Below are 21,470 nucleotides of genomic sequence, written 5' to 3' on the forward strand. Positions count from 1 at the left end.
TTCTTGACAAGCAGAAATCATTTGATGAAGACATAACTGATACTGATAAACCCCAAGGCTTTAGAACCTCGACTGGCCTGACCTACTGGGTGGGAAATTCAAGAGGCCTGCTCAGGGCTGGGTGGCTTTTTTTTTTTTTTTTTTTTGAGACAGAGTCTCGCTCTGTCGCCCAGGCTGGAGTGCAGTGGCGCAATCTCGGCTCACTGCAAGCTCCACCTCCCGGGTTCACGCGATTCTCCTGCCTCAGCCTCTCCGAGTAGCTGGGACTACAGGCGCCCGCCACCACGCCCGGCTAATTTTTTTGTATTTTTAGTAGAGACGGGGTTTCACCGTGGTCTCGATCTCCTGACCTCGTGATCCGCCCGCCTCGGCCTCCCAAAGTGCTGGGATTACAAGCGTGAGCCACTGCGCCCGGCCTGGATGGCTGCTTTTTATCTATCTGTTCTAATGACTGCCGTGCCACAAGTCATCTGCAACCACTTACATGTCTGCACCTCCAGAACCGCTCTGAATGTGGGTGCCCCATGCATCCCCTACTTGCCCAGTGTCTACCTCCCATGGTCACAGTCACTTGAGACACACTTTCCAAGACCTCCTGCTACCGAGGGCTCTACCCGTCCCCCGCCCTGCCCCCAGCCACAGAGGGCACAGACTGAGCGCAGATGGAACAGGTAAGTTTTATTTGGACTTTCAACTTGTTCAGAGAGCACAGGGGCCCCCGCCTCCCCTCTCCAGGCCCCCTTCCCCATTTCCGCTCCCTGGGGATGCTCAGGGTACAATGACGTGTCCTTGGCCCCTTCCCTGCCCGACACATCCCCTCACTCCCCTGCTCGATAGAGGGGAGGGGTGCAGGGAGGTGGGGCCTGGAAGAGTTGGATAAGAGCGGACATGCGCTGTCAGTAGCGGCCACTGCTCTCCACCCAGAGCTGAGACCTGGGAGAGGCGCGCAGTGGAGCGGGGTGGATTCATTGTGGGGTGGCAGACTTTCGCCGTAGAAGGCTCCCCACTTCAGCCCTGGGGACCCCCTGGCCTCCTGCTTACCCGTCCTTCTGAGGGTACGACTCTGAGGTAGATTTCACAGAGGAAATGTAGGTGGGTGGGTGGAGTGTGGGAAGGGGTTAGCTCTTTTGAAGTTGATCTCCACAGCACCCTGGGCCCGTTCTCGGGTTCTGGCCTGGGAGGCAGGGGCTGATGACACTCACCCAGCTAACAGAGGCTGAGTCACACAAGGGCTCCAGGGCACCTGTGGTGTCAGGGGCTCCAGTGGAAGAAGGGTTGAGGGGGCATCTGCCTTGATGATCTGTGCCTCAGTGCCAGGGGCGCCAGGAGGGCATGGGCCTGGGAGGCTGGCAGACAGTCCCCTGGCCATAGGGGCATGCTGTAGGGCCCTGGCCCTCAGAGAAGCCTCTTTAGACTAGATCTTCCCAGTCCTCCAGGATCCTCCCTCTCCTCTCCTCTCCTCCCCTCCCTATTCCTCAGAGTGGGCAGAACAGGGAAAGGAGGACAGGGCTGGCCTGCAGGGAACCGCAAGAAACAAGATGCCTCCCTCCCCCAATAGGGGCCCATGCCATGAGCCCTAGGCTGGCCACAGGATGGAGGAACTAGGGTCATTGCGCAGAGCAGGCTCTGGGACCCCAAAGACAGCCTGTGGGTGCTCCCCAGACAGAGCCCCGTCTGAGAAAGACGGACATTTGGGGAGGGGCGCAGGAGCTCCTGGAGTCCTCTCCCCCCACCCCAGGCCCAAGCACTGGACACCTTCTTGGATCTAACCCTGTTTAAGAACAGAAAGGCAGAGGGAGAGGCCTGGGAGGGGTATGCCGTCCCCATCCCAGCCCAAGTCCCCACCTCCTAAGCAAAAACCAGGAGCACGGGGGGAGCCTCGGCTGACCTCCCAGGAAGAGCCAGAGCTGAGTGGTGCCTGGACCAGGGAAGATGGCACACACGTTGACTCGGTAGCAAGTGGAGGTATCTGGGGGTCGCAAGGGCAGGGACCCCCCACGAGATTCATGCAGCATTCAAAGTGAGTGTTTGGGGGTGATAGGAGAGGACAGAGAAACAGCCAGTGGGTGGGGGTGGTGCCCTAGATCTTGCTGTTCTCCAGGTGGGAGTCAATGTGTTTGATGAGGGCATCATCCGGGTACCCGACAGGGAAACCCAGCTGGCAGAGGGGGCAGCTGCGGATGTCGGAGCCCACCGTCTCCATCAGCAACTGTCGAGAGAGAAGGAAGTCACTTATGGTCCCCAGTCCCCACCCATGGTCCCCACATCCCAGCCTGCCCTGTCCCAGGACCCAGGGCAGGGAGGGCTGTGGCATGTAGGAGGGGTCCAGCCACCCTTTCTTCAGCACCGTCCTCCCCCACACCAGCTCAGTGTCCACCCCCCTGCCCAGGGACAGGGTCCCCAGGAGGCAGGTATGAGAGAGTCACTGCTAAGCTTGCCAGGGCATCTGTGGTAATGAGGGAAGCCAAGACCCAGACATGCCCTCAGAGTGACTAAGACACAGCTCCTGGATAACTCAAAGCAATGGACGATCCTAAACAAGGTACAACCCCAAAATAATTTTCTGTCTGGCTTTGGAGTATATTTTGGTCTTTCCAGGTTACAATGGGTGGCTCTGACATTCAGGGAACTCATTATTTCAGTGAAATGATTGAGCCCTGAGACAAGCTTCTGTCTTTCAGGACAGACAGAAAAGGGCAAGGGCTCTGAGGCCTGAAGAAGGGAGCTGGATAAACAGGCCTGTTCCTGTGTTGGCTGGTGGCCTGCTATGGTCAGTAGCCACCATCACCACAGCCAATATAATAGCAGATGCTTGAGCCAGGCACTGTGCTGACCACTTTAGGCTCACTGCCTGCTTCTTAAGAACCCTGTAAGGTAATCAGATACTATAATCATTGTCCCCATTTTGCAGATGAGAATATTGAGGATCAGAGAGGATAAGTAACTTGCACAAGGTCCCACAGCTATTAAGTGGTGGAGTTTGGAATCAAAGGCAGAACTGTCACTCACTCCAAAAACCATATCCTTATCCAAGGAAATGAACGAAATCTTAATGGGGCAGGCCCCAATTTCTGGTGACAGAAGACCACGGGAAGTGAGGTGAAGGGACCTAGACTGTGGCCCGGGGTCCAAGGAGGGTGAATAGTTTGCACGCTGACACCCGAAAGGGGCAGGGCCCTCAACGGAGGGTGAGGCGCTGGGGTCTCAATCTCAAGTCCCGGTCCGGGGTGGGCGGAACGCGGGCGCCCCACTCACGTTGATGGACGGCCAGGACTGCGCGTGCTCGGCGTGGGCGTAGGCGGTGGCGGCGGGCGACTCGGGGATAGGGAAGCCCGCGCAGAAGGAGGCGCAGCGGATGGTGCCCACCTCCGGGCTGGGCGGGCTGGTGGGCACAGCCCACTCGTCCTCCTCTGACGGCTGCTTCTCGAAGCGCAGCCGGATGCCCTCGAAGGCCCGCCGCGGGCTGAGGGGCCTGCCGGGGCCGTAGAGCTCGCTGCCGTAGGCCCGGGGCTTGGGGAGAGTGGCCGCCTCCGCCTGCAGCCAGGGCGGGGAGGCGCCCGCGTAGGCCGCGCCCTCCACCAGCTCAGAGTAGCTGCGGCGGCCCTGGAAGCCGGCCTTCACGTGGTGGCTGGGCGGCTTGGCGTAGGCGCGCTCGGCCAGCGTCCTCTCGCCCGGCGGGGGCGGCGGCGGCGGCCGGGGCTGCGGGGCCGGGCAGCTGGGGGGCACCGGGGAACGGCGCTGCGGGCTGGGGGACTGGCACGGCGGCGGCACCGGCGAGCGGCGCTGCGGGACGGGCGACGGGCAGGAGGGTGAGGCCGGAGAGCGGCGCTGCTGCGGCGAGGGGCACGGGGGCACGGGAGAGCGGCGCTGGGGTACGGGGGACTGGCACGGGGGGCACGGGGGAGCCGCTCGGGCAGGCGGGGAGGGGGAGGGGCACTGGGGGGCCGGGGAGTGGCGTTGTGACAGTGGCGAGTGCCTCTGGCCTGGAAGAGAAACCAGGACGGGGTGGGGGGACAGAGGTGCAGAGAGAAGACCTCAGAACTGGAGCGCCAGGGGGTGCCCGGACCCATGCCCACCAACTCCAGGCCACAGGAAAGGAAATAAAGGGTGGTCCCCAGGACCAAGATGGTTGCCATGGCTACCCGCTCCTTCCCGGGTCCCGGGGCTGCCCACCCCCGCCCCCGCCCTGCCCCATCTCACCGCCACTCCGGGCCTGCTCCTGCAACAGAGTCCTCAAGATTCTCCCCTGTAGGGAACTCAACTCCCGAAGCCGGCCCAGCTCCTCCGTCAGCTCGGTGTAGGCCAGCGCCAAATTCACCCTGAAGTCAGAGGGCAGTGGGGAAGACGAGAAGGGCAGTGGGTCTACCGTCCCAGCTGTGGAGGAAGAACTGGCTGTGCCCCAGCATCTGGCCACACCATGCTCCCTCCCACCCGCAAGGCCCTCCTACCCCAACTGCAGAAATCCTCCCTACCTTTAAGGTCCAGCTCAAAAGCCACCTCTTCCAGGGAGCCTCCCTCTGCATCCTGAGACCCATTCCCTGGGCTAAGGCAGTGGTTCCCAGCCTAAGTGCAGGGACAGGGAGCAGAGAGATTCCAAGGGCTCCCTGAATCCCTGCATGCATCAGGCACTGTCCGTGGCCTGAACACAGCTCATACAGGTATGTGTGAACGTTTTTCTAATCTGTGCAAAAGCTGTGATTATGAATTAAAGCACGGATTCATAAAAAAGCTGTACTGAATTTATAGTAGCTTCTGTCACTGTGAATTTTCTCAAGCAGTGCATACTAAAAGTGTTATAATCTGTGTATTGGGAGTGGGATCCATGAAGAGTCCTCACCTTTGAAAAGGTTGGGGACCGTGCTGCATAGAATAGCTCGTTTCATAAGCAAAGATGGTTTCCTGGCTGATGGGGGTGCTAACTGATAAACTTAACCCCAAACCAGCCCAATTCCATGTCCACTGCACCTGGCTCAACATCAAAGCTGCCTCTGGGCTCTTTTCAGCCTTGCCCCTCCCAGGACCTCCTTGCTGTACAACTCCACCAGGATCTTAACACTGAGATCTTTGTGAACAGCTGCTGTACACTGCACACTTGCAGGGAGTGCCAGTCACGCCAGGCACTTCTCAAAGCCTGCCTTGTTCTAGAACTTTATGGGGAGTTTCTTGATGGGGAGGATTACGTCATTGTATTTATATTCCCACCACCTTGTCCAGGGCCTGGAACCCAGCAGATGTTCAGTAAGTGGATAATGCATTTGAGCCTCTCCCTCCATTTTTCTTTCTCCTTCCCTTTCTTCCTCCCTGCTTCCTGTTCAGGCATCTTGGGCACCCACCCTCATGGAGCTGGAACAGACTTGGCAAGGAACCTCACCCACTTCCTTTTCCCTTCCTTTATCTCTAGGTCACTTGCAACCCAGAACCATGGAAGGTCATCACTCCACTGCTCTCTGCTTTCTCCCACTGTGGCCTGCACGGCCCCAGGAGCCCTCCCTGACCGCATGGGAAACTCTGCCATGCCCTTGGGCCCTGCCTTCATCACTGTTCTGAGTGTGGACAGAGCCTTGAATCTCCCTAAGGCAGAGATTTAGGTTTCTTTGGCTCTCCCCACCTCCAACTCCAGAAGGGACTCGGGAACTTAGTGGAAGCTGGAGCTGGGAGAAAATACCAGGTGTCGCTCCACACAGATCTCTTCCCAGGGGAGGTCTCGTCCCAGGATAGAGAGGTCAAGGGGGCCCAAGTTCTTAGGCCTGGAGGGCCCTGTCCCCATCCCATAGTGATGGACATGTGGATGGGAGAGTGTGAAGACAGGTGTGAGGCCAGGCTGATGAATGAGGAAAGGCGTGAATGAGCATAGGGGTGTGTGTGTGTGTGTGTGTGTGTGTGTGTGTGTCTAAGTCTAACCCTAAAGGAGAGGAGGGGAAGTCGTGAGGTTAGGGCTTCAGAGGGCAGGAAAAGAGAGGTGGAGAGGGTAGATAATGACTAGGCTCCCTGCTCTCGCTCACTGGCTCTCTCTTACTAATCCTAGGGCAGAAACTGCCCCTCCCACAAGACTATTTTTAACCCATTTGGGCCAAAGCCAAATTACTGCAAATGGGCCAGGTCTCTGGGAGACAGCTCTCTTCTTAGGGAGGGAGAGTCCTCGCCACCCATCTGACGGTGAGCAGGGCTGGGCAGGCAGAGAGGAAGGAGTCCCAGAGAGGAGGAGGCTGCTGAGACCCTGCGGCCTCCATCCCATCACATCTCAGCCCTTGTTTTTGTTAAATGTGTCCTGTGCCCCCTCACGCTCAGCTCATGGGTCTGTGGGAAGAAATGGCATCTCCCCCTTCAGACTGGGAGGTCCAGGTGTGTCCCACGTCAAATAGGGAACTCCCCAAGGGAAGGCTTCCCCTCCAGACCGAGGACATCTGTGGGCAGGAGCTGTGTGTCCCCCATCAGACTGGGGGCTTTTGGAGGGCTGGATCGTGCTATCTCCTTGGCAGCAGGGGAAGGAGAGGGCTCTGGGCAGGGCACAGAGTGTGGTCCTCTATCCACATAGCCAAAGCTTCTCTCACCATCCACTTTCACTGCTGTATCTCAGGCGACAGATACAGGTCGTCGTCTTCACACCCCGCCTCAGAGATCTCACCTGCCACACTCAGTTCCCAGGCCCCTGTCACTCCCTTGCTTGCCTCCCTCCCCTTGTCAGGAGCTACCCCAGTTTCTACCACCCAGCCCCTGGCATCCTTCTCACAGTGAAACAGACAGGGTGGCTGAAAATGGAAGGAAGAAGCCTTGGCCCACAATGTCCAGCCCCTCTCCCAGCTCTGCCACCTGGGGCCTGAGGTAGGTGGATTCTGTCCACCCAGAACTTCAGGCAACTCTCACAAAGACTGCTAAGTCCCCGGCAAGGTGATTGACTTGACCTCCTCCTGATACCCCATGGCCTTTTGGGACCTCCCCCTTCATTGGGTGTCTCTCTCCATCTCAAGATGCACAGGCCTGGGCCACTGAAGATGCTAACGACCTGAATGACTCACTGAAAACACTGCCAATTCAGTGGAAAAAAAAATCTCAACTTCACAACACAACCAAGAGTCGCACACGTGCACCGAAATACACATTCCATTTCCTGGCTTCCTGGCCCACACCTGAGCGCTTTTTCACCATCATGACTGTTTGGGAAGAATGGGTCAGGTAAATGGCAGCAGATGGCTGCATTTGGATGCTGCTTTATTGCTTACATGACAGGAGAAAGTTCTGAGTCTTTCAGAACCTGGGAGGCACCCAGAGAGAAAAGAATGGGATGATCTGTTTGAGTGCTCACCCCGGGCCAGGCACTCTGCTGAGAACTTTATTCATCTCCACAACAACCCTACGGCATTGCCACTGTTATCTTCATTTTATAGATGAGAAAACTGAGGCTTACAGAGGTTAAGTTACTTGACTAAAATCATAAAGCCTACTAGTAATGGAGTTGCTGGGATGGGAGCTCTGCCCCCTAGACTGCAAAGTCCAGGCTACTGACCATTATGCTCTACCGTCCCCCAAAGAAGCAGGAAGGAGGGGAGAGGAAAGGCAAGGCAGCAGCGGAAGGGAAAGACGAAGAGGAGGAGGGGGCTGGGGACCTTGGCAGTGGCCTGGAAGCCCTAAGAATCACCACCCCTTCCCTGGGGGTGATAGGAAGGTGCTAGACACATGTGGAAGTGGAAGATCAGAGTGATTAAGTGGCTGGCTCAAGGTCACAGAGTGGCAGTGGCACACAGCAGATTCAAACACAGGCTCTTGGCACCTCAGCCTGCCAAGCTGGCAACTCCGGAGGAGCCAGAGAGCAAATGGCAGAGCTGGCAGGAAGGGGGGCCCCCTAGGCTGCAAATATTCCACCCTTCGTATCCTTTCATTCAGTCTTTCCACGAATAATTCACGGATCTCACACACTTTTCTGGAAACGATAAAGCTGGGGATGGCCTTGAGGACAGGATTAAAGGAGCCAGGTTCAGACTAGGAGTGGGGTTGATGTTGCACAAGATTGTGGACAGAGCTGAGGGTCAGGATCAGGGATAGGGTTAGAGTCAGGGATGGGAGCAGTAAAAGGGTTAGGATTAGGGTTAGGTTTAGAGCTGTCCATATGGTCAGAATCATCGTCTGATTCAGAATTGGGAGGAAAACAGAAATCCAACCTTCCTGGGCCCTTCCATCCTTGCTCGAAGCTGCGCCCAGCTGCCCCAGCCACCTCACCCCTGTGGGATAATTTAGGGACCAAACTTTCCACCACCCACAGGCACACCCAGCATCAGTCTTCCCGCCAGACCCTCGGGGAGGGGACCACAGGCACCGGGCCGTGGAGCGGACTTGAGGTTGCGGGCCGGCGGGGAGGAGGAAGTTGCTTTGCAACAACCCAGTGCTCCACCACTTCCTTTCGGGCGCCTTGAGCCCCTTCTCTCTCCTCGACCAGCTATGACTGGTGGGGTCCCCAGAGCCTGGCTCTTCATGGCAGCCCCTGCCACGAATCCACCAGAGCTGACATCCCGGGTCTAGAAAGCTTCCCAGATGCAGCTGATTGGAGCAGCTCAGGGGTAGGCCTGGAAACCAGGGTTCCCATATAGGTGGGGTGCCCAGAGATCCCAGTTTGCCTAGGACTGTCCCAGTTCACACTAGTTGCCCCAGCATAATTATTAATAGTGCCCCCTTTCACTTTCAAAAGTGATCCAGTCTGGTCAACAAATCACACAGTCGCCCCTCATATAAGGGCCTTCTACCTGAAGAAGAACCTGAACCAGAAACACACCGCAGAGGCGCCATCACCCCATCTGCTCAGGACCCACTTGGCATCTGCACTGAACTTCTTACTGAACTCTCAGATTACTTTACTTCCCTGCACCTCAGTTTGCTCATCTGTAAAAGGGAGACAATACCTACATCACGTTTGTGAGAATGAAAGGAGATTTTGTAGGTAAATCACCTCGCATAGTGTCTGGCATGGACAAAAAAAAAAAAAAAAAAATTCAGGGGAGTGCCTAGCAGACAGGTGGAGAAAGGGGGAAACTTGTTTTGAGCCTTTTTTTGGAGACACCAGCCTAGTGGCTTCGGTTTAAGGAGGGAAGACGGGCGTTTCCCATCAAGGGAGGGGGCTCTGGCACAAGCTGCTTCCCACCCTGCTGGCAGGCAAAGCACCAAGGACTGGGGCTGAAAGCTCACGCATCCCTCAGATCCACCTAGCCTCTGGGAGCCCCCAAGGCTGCAAGTGCTCAGGGGTTAACTCCTGTGAGTGCAGCGCGGGGGTGCCCTGGCCGAAGGAGACTTGAAAGAAAGGAAGTAGGGAGGGTGAGAAGCGTGAAGGGGGAGGCCCTGGGCCTGCTGGTTCTGGGGCATGAGGCTACGCTCAGGGTATGCGGGGGTCTCCGACTTCCGTCCTGACCCACCCCACGCTGCCCTTGACCTCCGTGCAGAGTTTCCATCCTCTCTCTCGAGTTCACACTTCTTCCCACCACTAACCGCAGCCCACGCAGAGGCTTGTGGGTGGAGAGAGGGGTGGGGGGGGAGGTGGTGCGGAAAAGGGCCCAGGCTGCAGCGCTGAGCCCCCAACGTTGGGAAGAAAGAAAGGCCTATAGTTTTTTCTTCATTGCCCATACTGAGTCCCCATCTTCTCCCAGATGGACCCCGCACAGATGAGCCCACCCTCCCTTACTAGGCCCTTATTCCCCTCACAAACCCCCTGTCCCTTCAGAGCCCTCATCCCCTTGAAGGAGTCCCCCCCCATTTCCCCTCCCTCTCAGCACGGCCATACCCTCCAAAAGGCCCCACTCTGGAACCCCAGGCTGGGGAGCTGGGCCCAGAGAGAAGGGGGTTGTGGGTGCTGCGCCTTCCACCTGGGCTGGGACCCCCCCAAGGGTCAGGGTCTTTACCTCCCTGTGTATCCTCAGGAGCAGGGTGGGCTCTGCTCCCACCGCCTCCCTCATCACTGCCTTTGGCCTCTGTGTGACCCCCAGTGGCTCTTCCTCTGGGGCAGTTTGTCTCCCTGGGCCCTGTCCCCAGGAGCTGGGCTAACCAAACCATGGGTTTCCCAGGGGGTCAGACCTGGAGGGTAGTAGTCTGCCTCAGTCTGGTCTGGGTGTCTGTTTTCGTGGGAACATTAATGGCCAGAACTTGTGAGCCAGGGGCTGGGAGGGAAGGGACTGGGAAACCCTGGGGCTGGGGCTAGGATCCAGGGAAGGGAATTAATAGAGATGGCGGTGGGGGCGGTTAACCTTGAGGACTCCCGCAATAAAACTGGCTGCCCCGGAGGTGTCTAGACCAAGACAGGTGGGCATACATACATACAGAATTCACCATACAGAAGACTCCCACCTAAGAGTGGGCTGGACTCAGGAATTGTGTGTACCCCTCTTCAGCCTTCACATCCTGGTCCTCCTCACCCCAATCACACCCCAAACCTGGGTCATCCAGCCTCGACACTCCACTCCTGGAAAAGCCTACTCGTAAAATTCCCACCAGCCTGGAAAGTCAGGTGGAAACAGAAGGAAGAGGGGCACTAGTGGGGGAAGAGGAGCTGAAAGCAAGTGACTGAGGCTTCCTTGGGTGGGAGGACAGGGGAGGGAGCACTCGGGAAGCAGCCTATTACCAAAAGGAGCTGAGTTTATAAGAAAATAAAACTACTGGGGGAGTGAGGACTTCCTCTGAGAATTAACGCTTGCCAAACTAGGGCTGTCCAGAGATGCTCGCTCGGCCTGAAAGGAATCGTGTGGCTGGGCAGCAGGGCCTGGCTGGCTCCAGATGTAGAGATCTGGGAGGCTGGAGACAGAGCCAAATCACAGGGAAGGAGAGGAGGAGCCAGGAGGTGGCCTCTGGTAAGCCTATGGGGCCAGCCCCCAAGCAGAGGCCAGCTCCCTCCAGCCAAAGGGCCTGAGAAGGGCAGGCGCCTTGGGAGAGAGAGAGGGAAGGGGCTGCTCTTGCCAGAATGGGCAGCGTGGATGATACGGCCTCCTAGCCCCTTATAGGGTGGGCTTCCTTTCACTCACACAATACAACCTTGGCCCCTGGGAGCCACTGCCCCTTCTCTGCTTCTACCCACCACCTCACCTTCCTCTCCCATCTCTCAGCAATGACTGGCCCGATACCGTGAGCGAAACTGGATCCAGAGAGGTAGAGTCCGAGTCAGTAAACAAAGGCCCCTGGGATTCAAAGCCTGAAGAGCCAGACTCCAGCCCCACCAAAATGTCCTCCCTTGGAGTTCTACCAATTCAGGGAGATTCACTGCTGGTCTGGTAAGAGGGGACTGGGTTCAGTGACCCACGAAGGGCCCTACAGCATGACTTCTGGGGCAAGCTAGGATTGGAGAGTGTGAGTGTGTGTGTGTGTGTGTGTGTGTGTGTCTGTGTGTTCCAGGTCTGGGCACATGGGCTATGATGGGCCCCAAGCCCCAGCCACAAGCTAGGGTGGACCCTCTCCACAAAGGCCTAGCTGAGGGGTCCCACCCACCAGTCCCACAAACTGGGTTCTCACCACCTCCCCAGCTATCACAGCTCCACCCAAGCCCTCACTCTAAGGTGGGGAGGTAGGCGAGGGGTATCCCCAGTTGGCCAGAAGCTGGAAGGCAGATGAGGAAGAAGCCTGCTGGGCCGGAGACCTCCGAAGCCCCGGAGCTGGGTATGCTGTGCGGTGGAGGGTTAGTTCCTGCCCCTCTCTGGGCCTCAGTCTTCTCCAATTAGAGTAGGGAGCCTGTGCCACACAGCTCATCTTAGGGGAGAGGACTTAGGCGGAAAGAGGTTTGAGCTCTATTTCTCAGAAAGTGGGAGAGGGTGAGTTCAGTGCGGATGTGAAAGGCACCAGGTTCTACTGTTGCTGGGTGGCTGCTCACCCCTCCCTTGCTGTCCAGTGCCCCCCGGAGGCCCCAAAACTAGGCCCCCCACCAACACAGCTCCCTTGCCGCTCCCTGCTGCCCCTTTCTTGGTAGGATTCCAAGGGAGCACCCCAGCAGAGCAGATTCTAACTCCCCAACCCACAGCTGTGTGAACCCATGGAAGCCTCTCCTGTCTCTAAGCCTCAGGCTTCTCTCTCCTGAGATCAGCAGACAAGGCCCAACAAATCCCGAGAAACACCGCCTCCCTCTTCCTCACTAGGGAGGGGAGGGTGAACTCAACTGGCTGGGCCTTGTCACTGGAATAGAAAATGGGGCCCTAAGGAGTCCCAAAAGCTCAGCAGGGGACGTTACGCTGGACACAGCAACAAAACAGCCGAGTAAGTGTCACTTAGCACCGGCATCTCCAGAAGAGACGGGTTTGGGCCCCAGAGGAAAGCAAAGGGAATGTCCCAGATCCCAAACACTCAAGAACCCCACCTCCCGGGAGTCAAGACCAGCCTGACCAACATGGAGAAACCCCATCTCTACTAATAATACAAAAAAAAATTAGCCGGGCGTAGTGGCGGGCGCCTGTAGTCCTAGCTACTCGGGAGGCTGAGGCAGGAGAATGGCATGAACCGGGACGTGGAGCTTGCAGTGAGCCAAGATTGCACCACTGCACTCCAGCCTGGGTGACAGAGCAAGATTCCGCCTCAAGAAAAACAAAAATAATTAGCTAGGCATGGTGGTGCATGCCTGTAATCCCAGCTACTCGGGAGGCTGAGGCAGGAGAATTGCTTGAACCCGGGAGGCAGAGGTTGCGGTGAGCCAAGATCATGCCATTGCACTCTAGCCTGGGCAACAAGAACGAGACTCTATCTCAAAAAAAAAAAAAAAAAAAAAAAAGAACCCCACCTCCTCCCTATGAAGGATGCACACAGAGCACAGCAGCAGCCCAGACACCACACCCCTGAGGGCTGAGAGGGGAAGTCTCCCAAACATCACAGAGGGACGAAAGGCAAACCTAGGGGGGCTAGGGTTACCAATGTGACTTACTGATCGTCCCCAACTCTTTTCACCCATGCCATGTCTCGGTCTGACTGGTTGGAGGCCAGATCCTAAGGAAGAAGATGGAGAGGTCAGAGCCCAAGCTCACCCCTGCCAGAGCCCTTGTCTACAGTTCCCTGGGCCAGTCTGCACACAGTAGGGAAGGCCCAGCCCTGGACCTCTAGAAGCTGTTCCAGGCCCCTGCATTTACCTGGGCCCGGGTCTCCTGCAGCTGCTTCAGCTCCCCCTGCAGCCGCTCACACTCGGCCTGGAGCTGCTCCTCCCGGAGCTGAGCCCCCCGGGCCTCTCCCTGCGCCGCCTCCAAAGCCTCTTCCAGCCGCCGCCGCTCCAGGTCACTTACACTGGGTGTGGGGCCCGGCCAGCCTGCTGTCGGTGGACAGGACAACGTCAGGCGAGCTCAGCTGCGTCCTCCAGCTCCCAGAGCCACACAGAGTGAAACGGGAGGATGCAGCATGGGGAATCCAGGAGAGAAGCCAGGACAGCTAGCCAAGGAGGGATGACCGCGACAAGGGCAGCGAGGAAAGATGGGCTGAGCCGCATTTCTAATTTTCCTGGAGGCCAGGAAAAAAATAAGATGGGCTCTTGAAGGCTTTACTGGCCAGACTCAAGTCTAGAGCATCTGCAGGGGCCTCTTCTAGTCACAGCCAGAGACGGGGCAGGGGGACTCTGGGTGGGGGCGCCCTCTGCTGGCAGGCACAGGAATTGCAACGAGGTGATCAGGAATGCCCGAGTTAGGAGGAGAGAAATTAGGGTAACAGTGGGTGAGGTGAGGGGACAGCAGGTAAGGGAGGATAGGGTGATTATGGAGAAATAGATTATATTACAAATGGGATGGTAAGTAAGCACAAGGTGTTTAGGAATGTTGAAATGGGGGTTGGGGACTAGGAGGTAAGTCGGGGTCACTGAGATCTCACCATGACTCAAGCCAGATCCCCCTCTCAGTGCCAGGTAGTGCAGGTCTAAATCAGTGCAGGGCGGGGCGGGGGCTGGCGGCGGGCTCAGGTTGGAGAAGGCTGCATCCCGGAGGCCTTGCTGTTGCCGCAGCTGCTGCTCCAAACCACAGATCTGACGCAGGTGCGTCTCCACCAGGGCCCTCTGGAGAGACAGACAGAGGGGAGGGTCTGCACAGGCCCAGGACTTCCCCATGTCCGGAGAGTCATCACCCCAGACTACAGCAGAGGCCCCAGGTCACACATCCCAAGCCCACTCTCCAAGTGGCCGTGAGTGCAAAGTCTCCTCTCAGCCACCGCAATGCAGCTGTTGCGGGCTGTTGCCCCTGGCGAGGTCAAGTTAATGCCCCTGCTCTGTCATTAACACACAGGGACACTTAAAAGAACACTCAGCCCCCTGTTTGGAGGCCAACCCCCCTCAGGAGCATCAGAACTTCCATTTGCATACATGGCAAGAGCTTCTGGACTTCACCCACCTGATCCATAAAATGGGGATAACAGTCCCACACTCACCTCTTAGGGTTGTTTTGAGAATTAAAATGAGCTAGTGTTTTGAGAATTAAAATGAGCTAGTGTATGCCAGGTGAAAAGAACACTGCCTGGCACACCCCGAGTGCCACATAAATATCTGATTATGAAGGCAAAGCATCTATAAATGCCCCATCACCCTCACCACAACCTGGTGAGGATGTTAATATTTGCCCCACTTTTCAGAGGAGGGATGGAGGCTAAGTGACTTAACTGAGGTCATGGCTTGGGGTTGGCTGAGACCATGTCTCCTGATTTTTTTTTTTTTTTTTTTTTTTTTGGAGACAGGGTCTGGCTCTGTCACCCAGGCTGGAGTGCAGTGGCTTGATCTTGGCTCACCAAAGCTTCGACCTCCTGGGCTAAAGCGATCCTCCCACCTCAGCCTCCTGAGTAGCTGGGACGACAGGCATGCACCACCACATCTGGCTAACTTCTTTTTTGTATTTTTTGTAGAGATGGGGTTTCGCTACGTTGCCCAGGCTGTTCTCAAACTCCTTGACCTCCCAAAGTGCTGGGATTATAGGCATGAGCCACCATGCCTGGTCTGTCTCTTGATTTTGACCTGCTCGTCGGCACAGCCACACCCTGACTCGGAAGCACACCCAAGCGCAGGCCCACCCTAGCAGTCACACACTCCTGGTCACCTCTGCCCTCACCCTCACAGCCTCCCAAGGGCAGTGCTCACAGGCACAGGGTCACCCCAGCGTGAGAGCCAGGCATACACACAGAGACAGAGGTTCCCACGGGGCCACTGCATGGCCAGGATGCACACAGACATTGCAACATGGATAGCACATGCAGTCTCCCTCACAAGGGCAAACGGGCGGGCACTCACAGATACACATGAACACAAGCAGGGCACGAACAAATGGTGTGTGACACATGGGACTGCACTGTCACAGGCTGGAATCCTCACACACAGAACTAAATGCACACATGCACACACACAACCAGCTACACATCCTCAAGCACCCCCGGCTCCCCAGGCCTCACCATCTCCCCCAGCTCCGTCTCCAAGTCACTCTTCTCCACGCAGAGTTTCTCGTAGGCCTGGATCATTTCTCCAAGCTGTTCTTCCTGCTCCTTGTTCTTCTGTAACTGGATGAGGCCCAGAGGGCCCCGCCGCAGGGTCAGTCTCACACTGGACTTGGGGCTGGAGAGCTCCCTGCACATCCCCACCCCCTCTCCCAGCACCCTATGGAGGGGCAGGAGGAGCGGCAGCTGGTCTTAGGGAGGACCTGGCCATCTCTAATCAAAGGGGCAGAGGCCAGATACTGGGGGGTGTGGAGGGAAGGGTATCAGAAACAGACTGGAGCAAGATGCTCAGGGGGTGTGCCCAGCCTGGGAGGCTCACCTCGTGCTGGAACTGGTTGAGCCGTTGCTGCAGGCTGACCTTCTCCACCTCTAGCAGGGAGCCATCCTTGATTTCATACAGAGAAAAGCCATGCTCCTCTCCAAAGTCACTGATCAGTGGGTACTGCGGGGGGGGGGGGGCTTCAGGAGAGCGGGTTCCCGGGTGCCCAGCCCAGGCCTCAGCCTGGCTGTGCCCCCAACCCCACAACCTGCCTCAGACCTTTGACCCTCCTTCTCCTTGACTAGTGGGATCCCAGTTCCCATGGGCCTGCAGCCATCTCCCACCCACCGGATCTGTTTTAGATCCCAGATCCAGCCCTTCTGAAGCCAACACGAGACAGTTCGCATCCGAAACAGCCACGTCTCTCATGGGAGACCCTCAAGTTCCCAAGAGTCTGCACGGCGACCCCTCTTTTGGATCCCTGGTATCTACCAGATTCCCAGTCCCCCTCCCCATCCCACACACTCTATCAGGCGCCCTCCTCTCTAAGTTCTGACCTTGATCTCGTAGACTTTGAGGCGGCGTCGGAGGGTGGCGTTCTCCCTCTCCAGGCCCCCCAGCCGTTCCTTGATGTCTCCATAAGCAGTGATGAGGGCAAAGTGGGAGGCGGAGCACATGTCGCCCCCAAGCGAGGGGTCTCCGGGACCGTCCAGCCACACCTCACTAGGCCCCAGGGCCTCCTGCGTCAGGATACTGATGTCCTCCTCGAACATGGACTCCATGGTGAGGCCCGGGCCGCGGCCCACACAGGGCCTCCTGGGAGAGCAGGGGCAACCGTGGACAGGGCCGTCTGTTTAGGGTTTGTCCCTGGTACCCCTCTCCCTGGCTCTGAACGCCCTGGGGCCGGCTGAGATGCAACCCAGAAACTTCCTGCCCCGAGCTCAGCAGGGACTCCCATGGCCCCTTTCCAGCCTCCTCAGACCCATCCTCTCTGCCGCCTTGGGGAAAAGGGGCTGGAACCAGGTGAAGACCCCGCTGCCAGGGTGTTGACAAGTAGGGACAAGTAAGCCAGGCCGGCAGCAGGGGCAGGCTCCTGCCAGAACCCAGGGAGACCTGTGGCTGGGAGAGGGCTGCCTTCCCAGCCGGTCCCGGCCCAGTCCTCCGCGCTTCTCCACCCCAGGCCTTACTTCCCCAAATACCTCGCCGCCAAGCTCCTCAGCCTGGGCCTCTGGCACCCCAGCTCCTCCCCAAGGAAGGCCCAGAGCTGCGCGAGGGTCGGCCCCTCCACAGTCGGCACGCCCTCGGCTGCACCCCCGCCCAACTTCCCCGCTTCCTCCCGCAGGATCCCAGAGTTCAGGAAAAGGAAGCCCCTCCCCCGGGCGCACTGGGGCTGTGGCAGCCGTCCAGGACCCCTTGGCCCCTGACCTGGGACCCACAGGAAGTCCTTGGCTGAGTGTCACGGGGCGCAAACTGGGGAAGGGGACCCAGGTGGAATGGGACGCCAACGAATTCCCAAGGCCGTCTCAGGGTGCCCGCGCGCCGGGAAATGGGGAACCCTACGAGGGGGCAGGAATGACTCAGGCTCCCGAAAGCAGGAGTAGGCAGTGAGTGGGTGCGTGTGTACTTCTCTCGGGCCTGGTTATGAATGTGTCTGGGGTTGGCGTATGGGGGGAGTGTGCGCCTGTGAATGAGTGTAGGTGTGTCAGTCAATGAGTGCCTTCGGGGTCGCAGGGGCGTCGGGACGGAGTGGGGCAGCGGCCGGGAGGCCGGTGTGTGCACGCGTGCGTGAGCGCGTGGGCAGGGTGGCACGTTCGGGCCGCGTGTCACGTGAGACGCGAGGGGACTGTCCGAGTTGTGTGCGCGCGCTGGAGCGTGTGTGCGCCCCGGAGAGGGGGCTCGGCGGGGAGCTGTGAGTTCAGACAGCGGGGCCCCCAGGTCGGGCTGCAGGAGCTTGGGGTGCAAAGGGCTCCGGCGCAGGCTCCAATTCAATCCACCCCCCCCCAGCCACCCACAGGCCCATCTAAGTGCCAGGCAAACGCGAGTGACTGGGTCTGAGTAAGGAGTGTGTGCGCGCGTTTGTAGGGCCGGCCCCACCTTTAACCCTCTCCTTCCCACGCCATCCCCTCCCCCCAGCTCCGCGCGCCAGCGCTCACCACACCCCCCAGACCCCCGCCCGCCCCGCTGCGCCCACCCCGCTGGCGGGGCTCTGTCCCCGAGGCCGCCCCACAAATGCCTCTTTCCTCCGCATTCCTCTCTGGGCCCAGCGCCCGGGTGAGCGCAATGGAAGGCGGCTGGGGAAGGGGTGCGTGCCTCGGTCTGCCCGGGCCCCTCCTGCGGCCCCTTTAAGAGCCGCCCTTTAAACCCCTTTCGCTCGGCCGACAGAAATTGTCGCCCCTCCCCTCTCGGGGGCCGACACTACGCAGCCCCCTCCCCCACAGCCGGCCGAGCCCGGGGCCCCCGGACACCCTGTCGGGGCCGGGGAAGGGGCTCCGGGAGTGGCGCGGCCTGAGGAACGGCGGCGGAGGGGGACGCGAGAGGATGCGGCCGGCCGACGCCGGACCCTTTCCCTCCCAGCCATCCCGTACGGCTGCCAGCTGCCCTCCTGCCGCCTCCTCCTGCCCACCCCGCGACCCCCAGGGCCCGGCCCGGGCGCCGCTCCCCTCCCCCCGCCCTAGCCCCAGCCGGGGACTCACAGCTGCTGCCGGTTCCTGCTTGTAATCGCAGCTTACCCCCTCCGCCTGCTCCCTCCCCAAACGGGCACCAGTGCCCCCACCCCCCTGGCACCGCGCTCTGCTCCTCGCCCTGTCGCCGCCGCCGGGTCTCTCCCCACCCCCCACCCCTCCCCCCAACCCCCTCCCTCCCGCCCGCCCCGCTCCTCCTCCGCCGCCGCCGCCGCCTCCTCCGCCTCCTCCTCCCCGGCTGCTCCGGGTTTCTCCAGCTGGGAAGGCGCCCCGGACCCCGCCGCTGCCACCACCACGTGGCGAGGGGCGGCGGCCCCCACGATGCGGCCCTTCCTGGCAGTGCGCCCGGAGCCCACCGGCTCCCTGCGGCGCCAGCGGCCCGCACTGGCGCCCCCTCCCCGACGCCTCCCGGCGCAGTGTGGCGTGGTGGCGTGTGTTGGGGGCGTCTGCGGTCAGTGCAGGGGCCCGGCTGATGCTTTGGTTGTTTTGGTTGTTTAGTTATGGGCTGTATATTTGGGGAGGAAGTGGGGCTATTTATTTGGATTTTTTTTTTTTTTTGGTCTTTGCGCTTTTGAGAAGGAAATCATTAGACCTGCTCTTCGTTGCTCTTGGAAAAAGGGGCATTGCTGCGATAAATACATTGAACATAGGGTACAGAGAGATTAGAGTTAAGCTGTAACTTCTTTGGAAGTGAGAGGAAACTAAGGAGGTCAAAGATTCATTCATGAAGAAGGACAGCCATCCCCCTCCCCACACACCACTTCCCGGCCACCCTCAAGTACCCATAGATCAGGGAAATGAAGAAACAACAGATTTCATCCTGTGCAAAAGATTATTTGAGCACCTGCCAAACTGCTGGGCAACAGAAACAAGTTTTTTGCTACTTTCCTGCTGTGTGACCTTGGGCAAGTTACCTCAACCTTTCTAAGCTGGAGACCATGCCCCACCTAAGCACTCTCATGGAGGAAGAATGGGGATTGGAACTAGATACAGCAGCCTGCGAATGCTCAGGAAGCGTTAACGAGTCATTTTGAGTATTGCCTGTAGATTAAACAATGTGGACAGAGGCATGGTCAGCCTAGCTGCAGGTAGAGAATGATCAGGGGAACCCTGGAGCACTCTGGCTAAACAGCATCCTCTGTGGACAGGGAGGCAAAGCCCGGAAGCAGGGGATAAGCTGGGCGGGGGCTTTTGGCAGATTCAGCCTTAGCTTCAAAGACTGCTGGGAACCTGAGCCTACCTTTTTGGCTCCTGAGGTGGGGTAGGGGATGGGAATCTCCGAGGGGGAGGATGGAAGGAAAAGGTTTCTTGCTCTCTCTGAGCTTTGAAAAGCAGCAGCTACCATCTTTCCTCACTGCTGGGAGAAAATTGGACGGAGAGGTGAGCTTCTACCAGGAGAGCCAGCCAGAGTTCTAGACCGTTCTCTTCATAGAAGGGGGGATTCTCAGTGGCTTCCTTCGTCCTCCTCCTGCTGGGTTCCCTTTCAGTCTTTCCTGCCAGCACTGGCTCCCTTTTGTAGTCCAGAATAGGAAGGCAGGTCAGCCACTTGTTCTCTGAGGCACTAGCTTTCTCTGAGCCATGTGGGATGACCCATCTACCCTCCAGATATGAAGGCAAACCAGTGGGGACATCTGTCACCCCACTAATCCCAAGGGCTAGGCAGATGTTCCTTTCCATAGTACTCCCCAAGATCTCTTCTGAAGCAAGGGACTAGGCAAACGATTGGAGGCTAGGCTAGGAGGTGTAGGGTTGTCTCTGGGACCCTCGATGACCATGGACTTGGCCACAAACAGGACCCATGAGACCAACTGGCAAGCCCTCCCTCACTGGAAAAAGGGGTCCCAGGACCCTCTAAGCACACACTCTCTGGGATGAGTTATTAGCCCCTGCTGCTGCTTGGATGCTCAGAGCCTAATTGAGTCACCTGGCAGGGTGCAGCCAAATGGTTTTATCCTTGGTTCTAGGTGGTTGGTGGCAAAAATCCATTAGGATTTAGGTGCCCTAAAATCCTCCCCCTCCTCCAATCTGGACCTGATCTCATTGCATTCTCCACTTCTAGTTCTGCTGCTCGTACCAGGCAGTTCTGAGAGCAGGGATTATATCCCGTCCATCCTTGTATTCTAAGGTGCCCTGAGGGTTGGTACCTGCTCATTGTATATTTATTTGGCAAAGATTTATTGAACATCTATTATGTGCTGGGTGCTGAGAATACAGTGCTGAACATGTCTCTGACAGGTATACATGTCTCTTGCTCTCGTGGAGCTTGCAATATGGTAGAGAAGTCAGAAAAATAAAAAGATGAATAAGTAAAACCACTAGAAATTGTGATAAAGGGCCAGGCACAGTGGCTCATGCCTGTAATCCTAGCACTCTGGGGGGCCGAGGCAGGCAGATCACCTGAGGTCAGGACTTTGAGACCAGCCTGACCAACATGGTGAAACTCATCTCTACTAAAAATGCAAAAATAAGCCGGGCATGAAGGTGGGTCCCTGTAATCCCAGCTGCTACTTGGGAGGCTGAGGCAGAAGAATTGCTTGAACCCAGGAGGCGGAGGTTGCAGTGAGCCGAGATGACCCCATTGCACTCCAGCCTGGGTGACAAGAGCGAAACTCCATCTCAAAAAGAAAGAAAGGAAAGGAAAGGGCCGGGCGCGGTGGCTCACGCTTATAATCCCAGCACTTTGGGAGGCCGAGGCGGGCGGATCACGAGGTCAGGAGATCGAGACCACGGTGAAACTCCGTCTCTACTAAAAAATACAAAAAATTAGCCGGGCGCGGTGGCAGGCGCCTGTAGTCCCAGCTACTCGGAGGCTGAGGCAGGAGAATGGCGTGAACCCGGGAGGCGGAGCTTGCAGTGAGCCGAGATTGCGCCACTGCACTCCAGCCCGGGCGACAGAGCGAGACTCTGTCTCAAAAAAAAAAAAAAAAAAAAAAGGGAAAGGAAAGAAAAGAAAAGAAAAGAGGAAGGGGGGAGGGAGGGAGGGAGAAGAAAGAAAAAGAAAGAAAGAAAGAGAAAGAAAGAAAGAGAAAGGAAAGAAATTGTGGCCTGCCTGCCGTCCTTCCTTCCTTCCTTCCTTCCTTCCTTCCTTCCTTCCTTCCTTCCTTCCTTCCTTCCTTCCTTCCTTCCTTCCTTCC

General features: G+C 57.9%; 1 protein-coding gene across 4 annotated transcripts; it reads right to left on the bottom strand.

Moving 5' to 3' along the window:
- Positions 1-658: 658 nt before the first annotated feature.
- TBKBP1 (TBK1 binding protein 1) lies at positions 659-18,482 on the bottom strand. Of its 4 annotated transcripts, none has more exons than XM_055257321.2 (10): positions 18,349-18,482; positions 16,213-16,471; positions 15,716-15,838; positions 15,355-15,459; positions 13,798-13,978; positions 13,074-13,249; positions 12,872-12,933; positions 4,201-4,319; positions 3,256-3,983; positions 659-2,209 (listed from the first exon to the last, which is right to left on the bottom strand). In XM_055257321.2, exons 2-10 carry the CDS (start codon positions 16,435-16,437, stop codon positions 2,081-2,083), a joined length of 1,848 nt encoding a protein of 615 aa, XP_055113296.1. In that variant the 5' UTR covers positions 16,438-16,471; positions 18,349-18,482; the 3' UTR covers positions 659-2,080. The 4 variants fall into 4 exon arrangements, with proteins under 4 accessions (XP_055113296.1, XP_055113298.1, XP_055113299.1 ...); XM_055257323.2 differs by lacking the exon at positions 18,349-18,482 and adding an exon at positions 17,847-18,321; XM_055257324.2 differs by lacking the exon at positions 18,349-18,482 and having other exon boundaries at positions 13,074-13,246; positions 16,213-16,454.
- Positions 18,483-21,470: the final 2,988 nt, after the last annotated feature.

This window comes from Symphalangus syndactylus, chromosome 20, assembly GCF_028878055.3.
Source record: "Symphalangus syndactylus isolate Jambi chromosome 20, NHGRI_mSymSyn1-v2.1_pri, whole genome shotgun sequence".
Lineage (NCBI taxonomy): Eukaryota > Metazoa > Chordata > Mammalia > Primates > Hylobatidae > Symphalangus > Symphalangus syndactylus.